Below are 19310 nucleotides of genomic sequence, written 5' to 3'. Positions count from 1 at the left end.
GCAAGTTGTGCCGTTAATTAGTAATTTCGACACGATATATTTTAAATTTTTATTATGTTTTTAAATTTTTTTTGTGTGGAAATTTTATTTGCTCTACTTTAGTGTGATTTTACTTTGTTAGTCTGGTGTACTCCTCTGAGTTAAACTTTGTCTCAGTGCTCTGAAGCCCCTTTCCCATCTGCGTCTCGGATATTTTGCTGGCCTAATCCCTGACTGGCAGACAGCTTACCATTTCCCCCGCCTTCAGTCACGCCTCAAGCCTGTAATATCATTTCTCTTCGAGACCCAAACTGCATAGACAAGCCTGTAGCTTGCAGGCGACCAGTTCTCAGAGACGAGCTGAGATTGGCCTTTTTCATCACGTATTAGTGTTAAGTTCGCTCCTCTGCAGGCACGACGGGACGTAGATTCCCAGCAGCGTTGCATTTTACCCTCACCCCCCCCCCCCCCCCCCTTCTCAGTTCCAAGTAAGACCAATGACCGGTCGTAACCCCCTGGGCAACCGTGACCGTCCTCAAGGTCTCCTCGCAAAAAACGAGTGCGCCAAAACTGATCGCAAGCGCTACCTAGCGACCAAGTCGCGAACTTCTCCGCTAGCCTACCCTCTAGGGCGCCAGAGAGCAGCACCTGCTTTCCCTAGAGTTATATGGACGCCGTGGGCGAGTCGATTGTTTTCAACTCAGACCCCTCCGACAGAGTTCTCTACTGTCGCCTAGTGATGCCAACTTCAAAACTCCTGCCAGAGTTTTTTTTCGCCCGCATTCGGGCAAGTTCGGAATCTTTCGGCGGCCCAGACTCCCTCCACCTGTAAGAGCCGGCGCCCCTTTTTAATTACGAGACGCGGTTTGCCGCGACACAGATCAGCGCGCGTCACGTTTGCAGACAGATCTCCGGCGAGCTCAGAAGACTCTGGAAGACTTCATCCGACCGCTAGCGACTATGTAATCGTCCTAAATAAGGGATGCTATCCCTCAACTAAATTCAAGTAGATTAGTCTGTCTGCATAGTGTTAGTAATTTTTTTGTTTTGAAATTTTCCCTTTTAATTTTTTTTAACTATGAAGAAATCATCCGCGCCCAGCCGCGCAAATCGCGAGCTACGGACCATGGCTGACTCCGCGATGGCAGCTTGAAGGCAACTCCCTTGTTTTGTCAGGGGTTCGACCTCCCAGCGATGCACATATTCAGCTAGATTCGAGATCCAGCAACTACTGGTGGACGAATTGTCCACCAGTATGTTTTTCGGCAGTCCGAGATCCATCCATTAGAAGAAGCAGCTTTCTTCCATTCTACAGTTCGGCATTTTTAACTCCACACCTGGAAGACTCGGGTGATATGGTTTCTATTCCTATTCCCCCCCCTTTTTAAAGACAAACCAGCGATAAGTGACTATCCCCTTAATCCACTGATATGGTAAACTAATCAGCGACAAATTTAATGTAGTAGAACATTGCAAGTTGTAATAATGTATCAATACAATGTACTTTGTTTTAAATAATCGCGGGCCGGCCCCTTTTCGTTTTTCTTTTGTTTTTTTTTAAAATCTTTGAAACTTGTTAAAACCTTTTGTATGTAAAGTAATGGAAACAAAATAATTCATCAGGGCAAATAAAACAGGGAAACTATAGATCAAGTTAATCGTGTAGTTTTTATTTATTGATTTTAACGATCCACCAACTTCCTCCTTGCTTGTTACAGGAAGTTCCTAAATTTTGTTTGTTCCCCACCTCGTGCCGCCTCTGGTAAATCAATTTATTTAACTAACTTTTTTTATCCCGCAAGTTTCCAAGGCTCCTTTTAATTAATTCAAAATAATTCAATTTTGAGGCACGAGGGGTGTAACAAAGTAAAGCGGCGGATTATTTTCTAGTTTATTATAATTGTGTACAGTTAAATTGTGGCTCCTTTGTTTTCCCAGTGAAATATTATCCTGGTTTGACAAGGGAACAATGTAAAGTTTTTCGTTTGGCGTGGGCATCCTCCTTCCTTTGCATTTGCAGGTGTTATCACGCTATTCCCATCTGTCGCTTCCCCGTGCTGATGTAAACAACAGTTGTTAAAAGTGGCATTAGTGGTGCAATTTAGATACAGAAGTGTAGTTCTGTGTGTCAGTTTATAGATATTGCATGAAATTGAGAAATTTGTAACTGATTTAGAAATTTACTCTGAATTTTTTTAAAAATCTTTATTTAGTTTTGTGAGTGCTCATAATAAGAGAAATCGTCCTCCATTGTCAACTTTAGTAAGTTGCATTGTTTAACTTCATTTACCTTCACAATAGATATATGTGATAAGTATAGAACAATAAAAATTTTGCACCAATATATAATTTTTTTTGTTATTTGAAAAATTTGATTTAAATTTTGTGTGACTTTTTCCCTTATATCTGACACTTCTCAATAATGGCCATATTTTTGTTCACCAGAGGTGTCCATTATGGGGAAGTTTCACTGTACATGTTTCATGATCTAATGACTTAATTTTTTTGGCCCCTCCCTCTAACAAACTCCTTTATGTGTCCTTCAGCACTAAACTTCTTCTTAATTAATCACCAAAATGTGTAGCAATTAGTATTACTTGAGTTTTAGTGAGCAGCATACACATTCTTTTTTTATAATGCATTTTTGTTTCATTAAATGCAAAATTATTTCAACAGTAGGGTATCTATAGTCCTGTATTGTAACTAAAAATAAGTTTTAGCACCAAATACCATGTCGCTGAAACATGCAGATTTTTATTTTCAATGTATTCTTGTCATAAACGTGTGTTTATCATGTTATTGATTTGTTGTAGTTATACATTTAATGAATAAAATAACAACTGCAAACATAACAGGCTTCCTGCAGACATGGGAAATCTGGAATATAGGGAAAACTCAAGGGATTGAAAAAGTGTCTTCAAAACCTGGAAAAAACAGGGAAATTGTAAATAAGCACAAAACAGTATCAGGAATTTTTCATACTACACAGTACAGTTAAACCTCGTCTCCGGACTAACTGGGACCAAAGGAAATCCGAAAAATCAAAAGTCTGAGTTTTATAAGTAATAAGCAATATAAAATCCTTAAATAAGCATACTTACCATTTATTATGATAAAAACTAAGTTTTGTAACAAAAATACCTAGTATACGTACCCTATATTGTTTACAAGACATTAAAAAAATATAAAAATTATTTTTCACATTATTAATTAACAAAGAATTGGTCCACTTTCTTCTCTTTCAAACATGTATGGCGTTTGAATGAAGCACAGTGACGCGAATGCGTTATCATTAATATTCAGCTTAAAGGTGTCGGGCTGACCCTCCAAGTATGTCATGATGTTTTTGTGTGAACATTTAATAAAATGTATACAAATATGATCCAATGTATCCAGAGATCTGGATCAACCAGGTTTTACTGTATCTTCATTTCTTAAAATTGATTGTATTTTAGTCACAATTTCATTTGCTGTTAGTAATTCATATTTGATTTTCAGTAACATAAATTAAGTGTAAGGGATACAAACCTTTTACTGTGTTTTAATTTGTAGTAGAAACAAACCTCTTTAGGCCTAGTCTTTAGTTTAATCACAATTGATAATGTCTCATTTGAAAGTTTGATCAAACAAATATATTTGTAATCTTTATCAGACTTGCAGTTTTGGTTATGTTGGCTTGATCAAAATAATAACAGTGCAAACTATTTATTGTGCAGGAAAATGTATTGTAGTCAAATTTTCATGAAGTGTATGTTAGTCAAAATGTGTTTTGATGATAACTTTTATTTTAATATATCTGTTATTTCACTGTATAGACAGATGAGACAGGGAAAAAATGTTACAGGGACAGGGAAAACATAAAAAAAATCTGAGAAACTTTTGCATTGCCAACCCCCCAACCTGAAGTTAATATCTCAAAACAGAGACACACTACCAACAGGACAAACACTTGGGTAAACCTCCAAAACAAACCTATTTTTTTAAAAATTGGTCTACTCTGAAAAAATATCTTTGATTTCTAAACAACACCCCCAAGTGGTGATGCAGACAGTGAAAATCAAATAGCAGAGCAACAAATTTGCAGAGTTCTCGAGAGCAAAACAAATTGAGGAACTAACAAAGTCAATTTTGAGCAAAAGGTAGCAAAAAATATGCAATCATGATTTTGATAAATATTTCTATTACTACATTTATTTATCAAGCACAAACCAGCCGGTATAATGGCAGTACAAGGTGTGTAAGAAAATATATAACTCTTAATAAATATCACGGTTGCATCACCGCTAAAAATTTGACTCTTAGCAAAAGGACTATTATTAAAATCTAACAAATACTTATAAAAATAACAATAAACACATTAATAAAGGTGTTCTACACACCAATGCTGGCATTGCTTACCTTAAAATATAAGCTGAAATATACTATTAAAATTTCAATACATAAATTATTAAAATATACATAATGTTTTAAAAAAGAATATATATCATTAAAATGTACTAAAATCCTAAGCCTTAAAGTCTTTATAGTATGCGCATATACAATTTACTATCACAGTCCGGATTGTTCTATCCCTAAAGTGTACTTTTTATTTCTTTATGCTGCCCGCAAAAATTCCGTGCCAAAAAAAATTGTGTTCGACAAATTTACATGTCCAGATCAATAATAGAAAACAAATTCCTCAAGTTCTTTACTTATTATCAAAATACATGGAATGATTTGATGCAAAAGAGCTTGTACAATTCATTTATAACAGATTTGCATCGCCGCGTACCACACCAAATATGGTAATGGAAATTCCCGTGATTCGTTGACTTGGTGACATTATTCAACAATTGATACACCATTTAAAACTATGCGTCCAGTTGCATGAAAAAATAATTTCATAAAGCAGCAACAATCAGTTTTTCTCTTGCACCTGGGATACCAGCCGTCATCCAAACAAATAATTAGGTTCAGTTTTACTTGAAGTTGTATCTGAAGTTGTAGAGGTCTTGTCTGCCCATGGGGCATGGGCAGTAATCCGTAGTCTGAGGCATTTGGCAGTTCGCACACCACATACACGTCCGGTCACCCCGCGAGCTAGTTCAGTTCTCCCTCTTCTGTCTCCCTGGCGAAAAAAAGCTTCGTTCCGATCGCCAGCTGTTCTCGTGCTTGCAACTTGCCGGCATGGAAACGCAAACAAACACAAAAGGGGCAGTCTTTTCTTTTTTAATTACCTGGCTTCACCTAAAATAAAATATAAAAATAAATGTACTAAAGTCATGTAAAAAATGTACTGCATCCAAATATTAAAAGATATTTAAATATTTAAAATACCAAAGAAAATTTACTTCAAAAATGAAACAACTAGTAAATTAAAAAAAAATGTATGTACAATCAGACTAAAAGACTTTAAGTTTAAAATACAAAATTTCTTAATTAAAATTCAGCTATCAAAATTAAATTATAAAAATTATTAAAAAAAAAAAACTAACAAGTAACCAGGGTTACTGGTTACAAAATGAGCTTGTGTAAGAGCATGGGAATCCTGATATTCAACTTCCTCTGGCCCCCTAAAAAGCATGAAAATATAGTGGATTGCAACCAATCTTATGTGAAAAGCATTAAATTTGTCAACCGTAGGCCAGGAGAATCTAAAAGTTAGTGAATTTCGGAGTCAAAAATTTGTAGTAACCCTGATGTGCAGCGCTGCTATATGTGAAGCATACGTAAGTTTTGACTGAGGTTGTTGGAGCTCAGTACTGCTTTAGCCTTGTCTGTGTCCTTAAATACAAGATACAAGCTGATGCCTGTATTAAAAAAAATAGGCAAGGCCTAGGTCCAAAATGCTGGTGCTTTCCAACTATATTACTTAGTAGAGCCATTCCATTTCAATTCAGGCAGGAGCGTGTCAGGTCACCATCTCGGATTTGCTTTAAAATATTACAGCAGTTACAACCAGTGCAGACAAGAAGTATGCCAAAAGGATTATGTCCCAAAAAATTTTTTCCCCATGTTATAGCCTTTTGAAGTTGGTTCGAAATCAAAAAAGGTGGAAAAAGGGGTGTTTTTTAAATGAGCGGCATTTCAAAACTATTATACTGATTTTGTTGATTTTTTTTTATTTTGTACCTATTATAGTGAACTACAGAGTGGAATAGTTCCAATGAGCCCAACGACAATATCTTTAAGGGGGGGAAACTAAAGAATTTGGCAAAAAATTTGAATTTTTTTGAATTTTCAAAAAAAAATTTTTATGTGGAATAATCAATTTTCATAAAAAGTAATTCTGGTAATATGTGGACCTATTACAGTAGTTTTACAGGAAAAATTGTTTTTAATTCTATGATGCATGGAATTATTAAAATTTAACTTTAAAATTTTCAAAATTTGACAAAAGTGCCATTTTTGATTGAAAATTACTCAAAAATCCCATATTTTAAAAATCTGAAAATTTGTAACTTTGTAGTCCTCACCTTTAGTAATAGCATGCACTTTGTTGGATAGTGTGTTTTTGCCTGTAAACATTTCTAGAATTTTTTGAAAATGTAATTTTCTTACATTTTCTAAGGTCTGCACACTCAATTAACAAATGTTTTGTTAGTTTCCAAAAAGTGAGATGTAATTTGTAAATTGGGGAAACCTTGGGAATTACAAAAGGAGAGTCTGTGTATACATTATCACATTAACATAATATGCACAATACATATACACACATATAATACATATGCATACTCTTTAACTTGCATGAAAACCAAAATTTCAAAGTAAAATTGAAACCAACAATATGTACCTATAATTAATTATATGTAGACTGCTTACCCTTCCTCAACTATATGTAACATATATTGACAAACTTCCTAAAATATTATTTGGCTGATTAAAGACAGTAGATCTGCTGGATCTTCATCAACTCAGCTTTGTCGAAAGTGTGGAGTCTTGCTGATTGTCCAAGTGGAGTAGGATTGCTTACTGCTTACAAAACATTTTGTAGTGGCACCGGACATTCATCCTTCTTCTTTCCAGATTCCTGTGGCCACTGAAACCCTTTAGCTGGACCATGGGGATGCATAAAAGACACTGTCATGTCGTTCAACTCTTTAGATATACCAGTGATCTGTCCCATCCACCAATTCTGATCGTATACACAAGCAACGAACTGGCCTACTTGGAAATCATTTATTGAATAATGTGTTTTAATCTGGTTAGATTGTACAACTATTTCTATTTTATCTTTAATTGTGCGTCCCATGTATGTCTCATTTTTAATCAGCCAGTAATGTTTAGATTGTATTCCAACAACTGGTTTTACAGTAGCCCATTCTTTTTCCTTAGATGACCTATACGTTTGAATTGTTTTACTTTCAAGAGCCAATAGAGTTATCTTTGGTACAAGGTTACCTACTTCAGCAACAAATGAAGCAGAATCTCTAATGGCATTAACACACTCTGCCCGAAGATTGAACTTAGTTGCAAAGTGTTTACACAAACCACCTATTGCATCACATGCACTTTTGCCATGCCCTGTAGCAGAAAAAATCCATTTTTTTTTCAACAGTTTGAGTATTTTTACATAGTTCATACAGCTGAAACCTATTTTTGAAATGTCCAGCTGCCCCATCTGTAATGTACACTATTGAACTCAAAAGTTCTAACTGACAAAATTTTGAAATTTCCAGTTTTATAACCTCTAAAGCACAGAGAACGTGAGCAGAGTCGTGAGCTATATCATCAGATACTATAACAAAACTTCTTATTTCCGCACCAAAGTATGCAACACAGGTAAACAGTGAAAGCTGATCAGTTTGCCAGTGGTAAGTTTGGATTTCATCAGGCAATACAACTGACCAGTTCTCAGCAAAATCAAAATGTAAAACAAGAGCATTATTTTGTTGGACAGAACTTCTTGCTTCAGCTATTCCTTCCCTTTGTATTTTCCTAATGTAACTGTGAGGAATAGCTTTTTTAACCCAATGCCTTACATGTTCCAGAAAATTATTTACAGATACAGTTTTTTTTATGAGGTCACCATGTTCCCAAATCGCAAATGTAACTTCTTCCCCTTCATCCAAGCCAAAGTTTTCAACAGTTAATGTTTCTGTGCCAGGACAGTCACCACACTCCTCGAGCCAGCAATCTTCATTCCTTGTTTCGTCACACAAACACTTCAGTAGAAGATAGTCTTCATCAATTTGGTTATTTGTTACATTTCGAAGAGCTACACAGATAAGTTGCATGTTACTGCAGTAAATACAAGAACACACAGTCTGTTCTGGCTGAATTTTCACCCATCTTGGTCGTAAGGCATAAAACTTTGAAAGACTAATTTCTATAAGAGGATTATCTTTTTTGAATGCTTTGTATGCCTCTTTGATGGACCTTGTCATTAATCTTTTAACCTTTTTTACTTTCTCGCCATTACCATCCTTAATGCAAATAACATCTTTTTTGTTTGGACTTTCCCTTGAACAGTCTTTACTATCTTCTAGGTAATATGATAATGCTAGATCTTGTACCTGTGTAGGTAAAGGATGTCCACTATAGGGGTCAGGTTGAGCATAAATTCCCTTATTTTTTATAACTGTGCGACATTTATCAATGAGGTACTTTGACACTGAAGGTAATTTTTCCTTCAATACAGTTTTACTAAATGTTTGTGGTACCAATGTTAGTAGCTGTACTTTTCCATTGTAGTTACAAGTATGAAGAGCTGAGTCAATATTCGAAAACCATAGACTACAATTGACACACACAGGCATTTCATCATCAGACTTACTTGAAAGATGCACGTGATATATGTCTTGTAATTTGTTCACAGCAGAAGTTTTTAACTCATCAACTAATTTTATCTTCTTTTTCCTCGCATAACCTCCTCTCCTATCCAATCTCACCTCTGAAGGGGATTTCAATGGTGATACTTCTACATTTAATGTTTTAATGAGACTGCTATTTAAAACACTTACTAGTTCATCCTCCGGAATAAAATTCTCTGATGTGGATGTTTCTTCTGCATCTTCAGCAAGTTCCAGAAATTTCTTTTTATAAAAAGTAACACAGTTGCTACACAAAATATCATTTTTATTTACTGAAACAGATACACCCACAAACTTTTGAATATCATCTGCTAAATCATTCACCTTACACATCCTCACACATTTACTTTTATACACACTTTTTTTGTGCCTTTTAATGTAGTCCACACATTTAATTCTCTCCGTACTATGAAAGTCAGACATGATTTAGTTCACTAGCTGAACATCACCCATGAACACACACAACACAACTGTAACAGCAAAAGTTTGGGAATTCCCTTGTAGTCTTGTAGTTGATTCCCCCTATGGTCACCAGGGATTTCCCTCAAGCTACCAGGGATTCCCCTTACAGCAAGCGCCTGGGAATATTCAGATAGGGACTCCCCCTTCATATTTCCCAAGGTTTCCCCTCATACAAAACCAGTTACAAATTATCACATACTATTTAGATACCAACAAAACATTTATTGATTGAGCATGCACAACATACAAAAGGTAATGACATTACATTTTCAAAAAATTCTAGAAATGTTTACAGGCAAAAACACACTATCCAACAAAGTGCATGCTATTAATAAAGGTGAGGACTACAAAGTTACAAATTTTCAGATTTTTAAAATATGGGTTTTTTCAGTAATTTTCAATCAAAAATGGCACTTTTGTCAAATTTTGAAAATTTTAAAGTTAAATTTTAAAAATTCCATGCATCATAGAATTAAAAACAATTTTTCCTGTAAAACTACTGTAATAGGTCTACATATTACCAGAATTACTTTTTATGAAAATTGATTATTCCACATAAAAAATTTTTTTTGAAAATCCAAAAAAATCTAAATTTTTTGCCAAATTCTTTAGTTTCCCCCCCTTAAAGATATTGTCGTTGGGCTCATTGGAACTATTCCACTCTGTAGTTCACTATAATAGGTACAAAATAAAAAAAAATCAACAAAATCAGTAAAATAGTTTTGAAATGCCGCTCATTTAAAAAACACCCCTTTTTCCACCTTTTTTGATTTTGAACCAACTTCAAAAGGCTATAACATGGGGAAAAAATTTTTTGGGACATAATCCTTTTGGCATACTTCTTGTCTGCACTGGTTGTAACTGCTGTAATTTTTTAAAGCAAATCTGAGATGGTGACCTGACACATTATCTTGCTAACTGCCTGAATTGAGGTGGAATGGCTCAGTACATACACATGATGTGTGTTGGCTTGGGCCTCAATTTTTGGAGCTAGCCTATCAAGTTTTTACATTTTTCTTATTGCAGAAGTCTCACCATTCTTTCTTTTTAACAAATTTATTTAACCTAGAACTTAGGTTATGAGTGGTGCTTATTGTATTGCTTGTTTGAGATGTCAAGCTACCTGTAAAGTTGGGAACTGTCAGGGAATTTTGAAAAACCTCTTGGATTGAGGCTGTAGTCAATGTATTTATGTAGACTAATTTATTACTTTAATAGTCAATAGGTACTTTGACATAAAACATTAAAAACATCAGTATTATTTTCTGATTTATAAAAGTACCTCTTGGTTCATACTATTGTGATAAAATAATTTTATCTAATATTAATGTGATGATATATTTGGTGAATAATAGTGCAATTGATTTTTAAATTTAATAGCTTTACTTAGTAATTTATGATGAGTGATACAGGCTGACTGAATTATCTTTACCAGTTCTCTGAATCAAATTACTTTTTTGGTAGTTTTATGTCTTAGTTATGAAAATTTTGTCAGTAGTTTTAATGTTTTACTTTAACTCTTTGTGTCATTTGCATTTGTACAGTGTCAGCCTATTTTGGGCTTCACAACCACTTGTCAGGTATTTAAAACTTTACAAAATTAAAACCAATAAAAATTTTATCTGTTACTGGAAGCATGTTATTTTACTATTCCTGTGTCCCCTTAACTTTATGTGATGGCTGGCTGCTTGTGTTCTATGTATGGTAGTCCTGTCCTTGCAGCTGTACTATATTGTTCTTATCTGGTTTACCTTTGTGGTTTTTACTTAATATTTTCATTGCTTTAAGGAAAAATTATTTTGTTTGCACAGGTGGTATGCAGGATTTCAACTATTTGCATTCTAATTGCTTTGATGTGACATTTGAATTGAGTTGCTGCAAGTATCCTGTGGCATCAAGGCTTCCAGCCATGTGGCAAGATAACAAAGAATCTCTTCTGGCCTTCATGGAAGCTGCTAATATTGGAGTGAAAGGTTAGTTCATTTTATTTATTCGATAAAAACAAAATTTCATGCTCATATGTAAACTAATAAAATATATATTAAAAACTGCTGTTAATGATTTGGTCAGTGTGGAACCCTTTATTTGTACTTTTCGAGAGAATACTTGAAATGAAAATTGACATGTTGTTTCCTACCTGAGGCAGGGTCTACATTGATGGAATGGGGCTGACACTAATAGTAGCTGCTGCCTTTCCTGATGAACAGACCTGATTTTCCAAGGGAATACGTAACTATTGTAAACTGTCGGAAAGTTTTTGTTACTGCTCCAATTTGCTTTATATGCAACTTAAGTATTTTAGGTACTCAAACAAATGATAATATATAACTATGTTTTGAAAACAGTTTTTTATACTTCAACAAAATACAATTTGTCAGGAAATGTTTGTTTAAAAATGGTGTAGATTATTTTTTGATAGCATGCATAGGCAATCTTATCTGATATTGCAAGTCTGCAAGTCCATGGAGAATAACCACATAAAAGTCGCTTAAGTTTTTAAATATTTTTCCTTCCCTTTTTAAAATACTCAAGATAATATTTTATACATGCTGTCAAGAGAGTCCACACTAAAAATACATCTGTCTTTGAGCAATCTGTGATTGGCTCTGCACTTCATTCATATACAAGTCATTTTCTTTTGGGCCCAGTTCTCCTATTTCAAGACTATAGAGTTTTATTTAATTTTTTTCTATAACCCCTTCTGGTGTAAGGCTTGATCCAGCAATAGCATATTCATGGTTGCTACAGGACTAGAAAACCGGGAAAACCAGGAAATGTCAGGGAAATTAAAATGGTCAGGGAATTCCGGGAAATGTCAGGGAAAATTCTACGAATTCTGGAAATTTTAAAGTTGCTTATAATTCAAACAAAGCTTTGTTTTGATGCGCTCGTACTGCTACCGAACGACTCCGCTAAAAGGCTGCTGCTTAAGGCACACGGCAACTGCAACTTTTTTTTACTTGGTCTACGATTGTCCGTTGCAATAGGCTGTTACAACCACCCACCATAACTTCTGGCCAATCCAGACACTCGTTTGTTCACTAGCGAACCCGGCCTTCATTTGTTCGTGTTTTGATCCTTTTTAATTTGCCCATGAGACTTTGTGTTTTGTTCCGTTCCATGCAAGAACTACAGAACGGGCATGGTGTCGTTTATCTTTTGAAGGCTATTTTCACGTGGAATAAGATGAGTACAAAGCTTATTACGTGAATTTAAAGGCGTTTCAGGTGAAGTTAGTTTTTGATGCGATCATAAGAAAATAAAGTGCATTTTGATAAAAAAGCAATACCAATTCTCATTTTGAAAACTACCAAGCTGATACGAAAACATGTGGCTTTTGTGTGCGGTTATGTTTTTGCATTTTTTCTAACTATTTTTTTTAATTACTTTTTATTTCAACCGTTATAATCCGTGAGTTCTGTTGCGTGACACTTACATTGTGTATAAAAAAAATATGCATAACTGAACATGTTTTTCCCCAGAATCGTTAGTTAACATTGTAAGAATGTAAGAGTATTGCATGTTGTAATGCTGCTATTGTAATTATCTAAGTAGGCCCGTTATATTGCTAGGTGTGAATTTGTAATAGTTTTTGTATTTGTGTAGTAATATTTTTTTTAAGAATTCATAATAATTTTTTAACCTAACCTGAAAATATTAATATGTACTTCTTTTTTTAGCTTAGAGATGTCGAAGAAAACTACTTTTAAGGAGAATTGGCTCAAGGAGTCACAGTTTCAGCATATTAAACCCTCTGCTAAAAACATAAATTCTGCGTACTGCACTTTGTGCTACAAAAGTATTCAACTCAGCAATATAGGCCGAAGAGCTCTCACCAGCCATGTCGAAGGAAAAAAACACATTCGCAATTCTGCCGTCAAAATAACACAATAAAAAAACTTATTTTACCTCATGTTGAAATGTTTATATTACATTTAATGCACGTTAATATTTATGATATGTACTTCATAAGAAAGTCAGGGAATTATTCTCTTAAATTTCTGGAAAACAGGGAAAAATCAGGGAATTCTAAGATTCTATTTCTGTAGCAACCATGATTTCACCTTGACAACTGAATAGTCACCAATCAGACTGTCTGGGGCAGCTGCTTAGGCATTTATTGGTCATCAAATAATCCTTATTCTGTGATTGTTTTGTTAAGTGTTTATTCGGCTGTTCTAGAACTATAGGATCTTTTTATGAACTGTATTTTTTCACAACTGTTCGTTAAAATCTGTTGTAGAATAAAGATACTGAGCTATTCATCTCGGTGTTGAAGATTTCATTTTACAAAAATGACTGAAAGAAGATGTTGTTATTTGTTACAAATGCTCTGTCAACCAAAACTGAAACTATGGTATTTTCCTGAAGTATTTTGCTAGAAATTATACTTTATCGTTGGATTCTGCATTAACATTGCCATAGTAACAGTTTGGCTTGGTCATTACTAATCACAATCTTTTAATTTATTTTTGAATTTGCTTTGGAGATTTTTTTACATTTTTTTCCTGCAGATATCTGTTCCGTACATTGCTAGTGCAGTAAAAACCTGTACTTTTACTTTTCATTTGTTTGGATATCACATTTTGTATCCTTTCGTATTGTTTTCCATAACACAGACTGCTTCTTGTTTCATACCCACCACATTACGAAAAAGTACTCTTTTTTTCGTTGATAATTTGGCAGAGAATGGAGTTAAACCTCTCCATATAATTTGTAAAAATGTTATTACTGAGGCTAGCGGCATGGTGAGCAATGAGATTTTTTGCTGCTATTATTTCATCTCACATACTTACAGATCTCAGGTCCTCTACTACACACACTTCACCATGTTTTGGCCCATTGGAAAAATAACCCATTGGCTGATTCTATAATAACAAAAAAAAATTATTATCAAGGGCAAAATAGAAATAATTTTATTTTCGGATACCTTTTATCTATGACGCATACTCCCAATAATTCTTAAGAATATTTTTTAATAGAAGAATTTTTTTATTTCCTTTTATTTTTTTGAGGTTTGCATGAGTCCCTTGAAATAACCTGAAATGAAAGTTTGCCCAAAATATCCGCCACCATAGTCACCTTCCTATCGTGCATATGGTTGTAGTGAAAGGCATTTATCTGTATTATATTTGTCTTCTCATGTATGACATTGGTACAACACCAGGTGTCTTCAAACTACAGTAGTGGCAAGACATTCCAAAAACATAATAACTGACGCAGCTTGTTTCAGGCTTGCTGGTCAACTTAGCGTTCCATTAAACAGCTGTAGTTGCTGTAGCGACCAGTGCTTTATTGGTCTTCCATACTGAACTTGCAGTTGCCAGCAGTTATCTATAGCCACTATCAACATTTTTATAAGGAATAACTTCTCTTGTAAATTATTTTCATATGATGGTGATGCCATGTCTTGGCTTTTCCATGTATGTGACATGATTACAAATTTTGTTTATAACTCAAAATACCTTTGAAATGTTGATTGGCCTCTTTTTACATGCCTGCATTACATTGTGATGTTTCTGTTCCTGGCTAATTGTACTCAGGTGTAAACCTCAATATAATAATTGTAGGCAGGTTTCATCATACAAGCCATGTGTTTTATTAAATGAAAGGACAGCCGTATGTATTTCTATAGGCTTTAAGTCAGTCTTTTTTTTATTGTGTGGACCGATTAAAATGATTTTTAGACTGTGGCTTTTTTTTCTTTTACAAAACTAGCATTTTTTCTACATGTTTGGCATATAAATTAATACTTTGAAGGAGTTTGGTATGCAAATGCCAGTACCTCTCACATAACCGTGTGTATCAAGTCCTTGGTACGGTAGTTATTGCACAGTGAACCAATGTTCAGCTGGGTTATCAGTCCTGTGTAATAAGAAAGATATGCTGACATGAAATGTGGTTGATACTGGATCTGGTGAATCTTCTCAGGATTTGCACATTCTGGAAAGTTAGTGAATAGTGTGGGAGATCGGAATTTGTTTGGAAAAGTCAGGGATTTTACTTACTATTCTGGAAAAGTAATGGATATAAGTGATAGTAATTTGAAGGGAAAACTTCTATCACTCAGACAGTGAAAGCTTTTTTTTTCCAGGTGGTGTTTAAGTGAATAGACATGCCAACTTTAAAATGGAATATGCAAAGTTGTGTTTGAAATAAAGTGTAGAGTGTACTAGACCAGCTGTGTTTTCTTTATTTAAAAAAAAAAAAATATTAAATAATAAATTGAAATTTTATTACAGATTTGTGTGGATTTCCTGGTACTTAAAAGCTAAGTTTTTTTTTTAGGTGTTGTAACAGATATTGATGGTATAGGCATAGAGGGAACAGAAGTGATAGTGTCGGGAATTGCACACAATGTGACCACGACCAACAGAGGAGAGTTCTGGCGGCTGCTGGTTCCTGGAATGTATAACATAACTGCCTCTGCATGGGGCTTCGAACCGAGTGTTGCTGCTATTTCTGTCAGTGAAGGGAAAGCATTGTGGCACAACTTCACTTTGGAGCGTGAAATACGACAGTCAGGTAACTAAATATGGACATGCAAATAAAAGATAAAACAATGTGCTTTTACTATATAACTTAGTTTATAATTATTGGTACTAATATGTGTTCATGAATAAAATTTGCCATATTTTTTCATTATTATATGTTCAAAAAGTATCGTATTTTTATTTTTCAGTTTTAATTTTTTTTTCTTTTAACATGAATATTGTGAGCTGTATGAAAATAATTAAAATTAAATCCTTAATGAAATTAATTGAAAATTCTGTAATTTATTTCATAGTGCCTAGTCCTTTACCAGTTAACTTTCCTTATAATTCTCATTCACTAGATGTACTCATAAAATACAAGTGACGTTCTTGTAGCACAAGTTTCTATAGTGAAAATTCATATAATGAGCCATGTATATGTCTGTGTGGGATAGTGAATAATGTCACACACAAAACGGGCCCCAGATTAAAATACATACAGTCAAACTTTGTTATAATGTTTTTCAAGGGAGCAAAGAAAAAAATACATTATAAGCAGGAAATATCAATTTAGCACTTCTCAGTGTTACCCACTGATGGGTACTGACTCTATGCTTGAATTTGCTTAACCAAGCCAACAATTTTCTTTTAACTTTATGAAGCATCCAGCTTCTATTTTCTTTGTCTTTACAGACACCTGCCACATTTCTGTAAAATTGTTTCACAATTAACAATGATAGTATTACAGTGGAAATGCCTATGTCCAATTCCTTTGCCACTTGAACATGTGTGTTCTGTGGATTCCTATCTACGAATGAAATAAATTCAACTCTATAAGCAATATAAAAATTCTTTATATTTTTCTGTGCCATTGTTGAACAGTTGACAAACTAGAATATTGAAAAACAATGTATGTTCATCTGAAAACACACCAAAATGACAAGGAATGAAAAATTTGTTATTTTGTTTTTCAAGACGAAGGTGCCAACAAACACATAGCTGCAAACATATTTATCTTTGATATCTAGAATACATAGAGTTTTTCAATTTTTTGTACATTTTTGAATTTTGAAAACAAATGTTATAAGCAGGAAATGCATAATTTGTAAAACATTATACATAGGAATTAAATACACAGTCCTTATTGGGAAAATTTTGGGACTTTGAAAATATGACGTTATAAGCAGGAAAACATTGTAGGCAGGAACATTATAACAGGGTTCTACTGTATTATACTGTTGTATTTTGCTGTAGGGTATAACACGTGTTATGGTCACTCACATAGCTGTTTATTAACATTGTCTGGTACATAACCTGTTATTTTCCTGAACTAACTTGCCATTTGAATGAAACAAACAAAGAGCTTGAAATTAACATAGTTGTCAGCCTATTTCATAAAAATGAGTGTGTAGAATCTCACACCACAAAAATTACAGCAATGAAAAATGTGGTTTTTGTACCAGAGTTTAAAGCAATGGAATTTTCCACTGCTTTTAACTTAAATATCTTGTTAGTGAAGTTAAATGGTTCATGTACAGGTAGGCTACAATAAAAAAACAAAGAGGCCATTAGGTTGTTTTTTACTAGAAGACCTTAATACTTTTATAAGTGTTAAAATTTTTTTTAAAATTTAGTTTTATGTCTTGCTGAAAATAAGGTAATTTGAGACTGATGTATACAACACAAGTCAGGGCAACTGGTGAAGGTATCTGCTAAGGCATTGAACGCACGTATGACACCATGTGTCTTATGCATGCTTCTGTGCTGGCGCCTACAAACACTTAGTATAGCACTAAAAAATTCTGAGAGTTCCCATTCTTGCAGGGGGAGTGGCTAAAACCCTGTTGGGAGTGTTGTTATGCTGAATACAAGTCCTTTGCGACATTGTAATTTATTCTGTAAAAACATATAAGACATGTGCATTGCACTTAACAAAACCCTGTTGTTGAAAGCAGCACAGTGCCACAGGTATAAATATTTGTGCACAGTGTAATCTTTACAATAAGGCTGAACATGGTGCTCATCTGAGTTAAGGTTACCTTAAAAGCAAACTTACTTATTTAAGGAACTTTAGCAAATATGCCCCAATGTTAAATACACAAACCTATATTATCACTGACTTGATGATCACGTAACGCTGTGAGATAGCGCCTACCTGCAGAATGCAAACATTCGGCGGGAAGTCGCCCACCAGGCGTCTGAGGCTGGCACTCTGCAGGTAGCCGCACTTGCTGTTTTACACATAGCAACACTTTCATATTTTTATATCTTATAAGAAGTGCATTTGAATTTTTCACCAAAAGTTGGCGTTAGAAGCTAAAGAAGAGCTTTTATTTTTATTTGATTTGTGAGATTGCAATCATTGTTTTACTTTTATAATTTGAATAATTAACTTCGCAAAGTAAGTAAATATTTAATTTATTGCTGAAAATCAATTTTGATTACATGAGTGTTATAATTCATTAAAGATTATTGAATGAGACGATTCATACACAATGCAGTTTGTAAAGAGGTTCTTCATTAAAAACTTTTTTTGTCAAACACTATTATATATATATATATATATATATATATATATATATATATATATATATATATATATATATATATATATATATATATATATATCAGAAATAATTTTCATTTGCACAATATTAAAATAAATTGAAATTTTAATAAATATTTTGTGTATATTAAATTGTTTGTTGTATCCATAATTTTTCATTGTAACATAAACACTTGTTGCAATAGTGTAATGCTAAACATTTCGCTACACTAAAGTTTAGAGCACATGCAGCAATGTTGTTATGGAACTAAGGGCAAACATGTTAAGACTCATTTATTCCACATTAATTGACTTGACTTTAGCTTAAAAATTGTTATGGTCATGCATGACAGTAAGCATCTCCAATACAGTGGTAAAAAATTGTCTTGCAAGGTAGCAATTCAAAAAAATGTCAGGGCCAGATTGGCCTTCAGTAGTCTAGTTTAGAGAGCATTGTCTACTGGGGTATGCCAACGTGGACCAATCATGGTGCATAAGAAATCACACAAAAAATGTGAATGAAACAATACATTTCCTTTACAATAAAAAATGGCTTTCATGACAAAATATGCATCTAGTTAGCTAAGGCTGCTCAAATAAAATTTAATATAAACTTAAAACTACAAATACCTAAAGTATTGGTTATAAAAGTACATATTATAATTGGACAACTTATTTTATATAAATTATACATATTTCCGGTACTAAACTCTAAACCTAAACAAGCTTTTTAGTAGCTCTATTTAAAAAATTCTAAGATTTTATGAGCTCATCCAATTAAAAAATTACTCAATTACTAAGCTGAGTAATGCATAAATAATGTGGGATGTCGATACAGAAAAGTCTCATTGCCATTGAAATCCCATATTGATTCTAAAATTTATTGGTAGTGTTAATAAGTATTTTAAGTAATATTCTCCCATGACAGCTGACCAACAGCTTGTAAAAACTATCTTTCAAGTAAAAAAAAAAAGAGCTTATGTTAGGTTATGCAAAAATTTAAGTGAACAATATTTAAAGAAACTAAAAACTATTTTAGTTCTTTTTGTGTACATTTAT

General features: G+C 33.8%; 1 protein-coding gene across 1 annotated transcript in view; it reads left to right on the top strand.

Annotated features, from left to right (window-relative positions):
• LOC134529623 (carboxypeptidase D-like) overlaps positions 1 to 19310 on the top strand; it is a 111944-nt gene that overhangs the window by 17699 nt on the left and 74935 nt on the right. Inside the window, exons 4-5 of the mRNA XM_063363919.1 lie at positions 11045 to 11206; positions 15522 to 15758. Coding sequence (XP_063219989.1) covers positions 11045 to 11206; positions 15522 to 15758 — 399 coding nt within the window. The remainder of the gene's footprint in view (positions 1 to 11044; positions 11207 to 15521; positions 15759 to 19310) is intronic.

This window comes from Bacillus rossius, chromosome 2 (genome assembly GCF_032445375.1).
Source record: "Bacillus rossius redtenbacheri isolate Brsri chromosome 2, Brsri_v3, whole genome shotgun sequence".
NCBI lineage: Eukaryota > Metazoa > Arthropoda > Insecta > Phasmatodea > Bacillidae > Bacillus > Bacillus rossius.
Note: the sequence above shows the minus strand (reverse complement) of the source record. Positions and strands in the feature narration are given on the sequence as shown.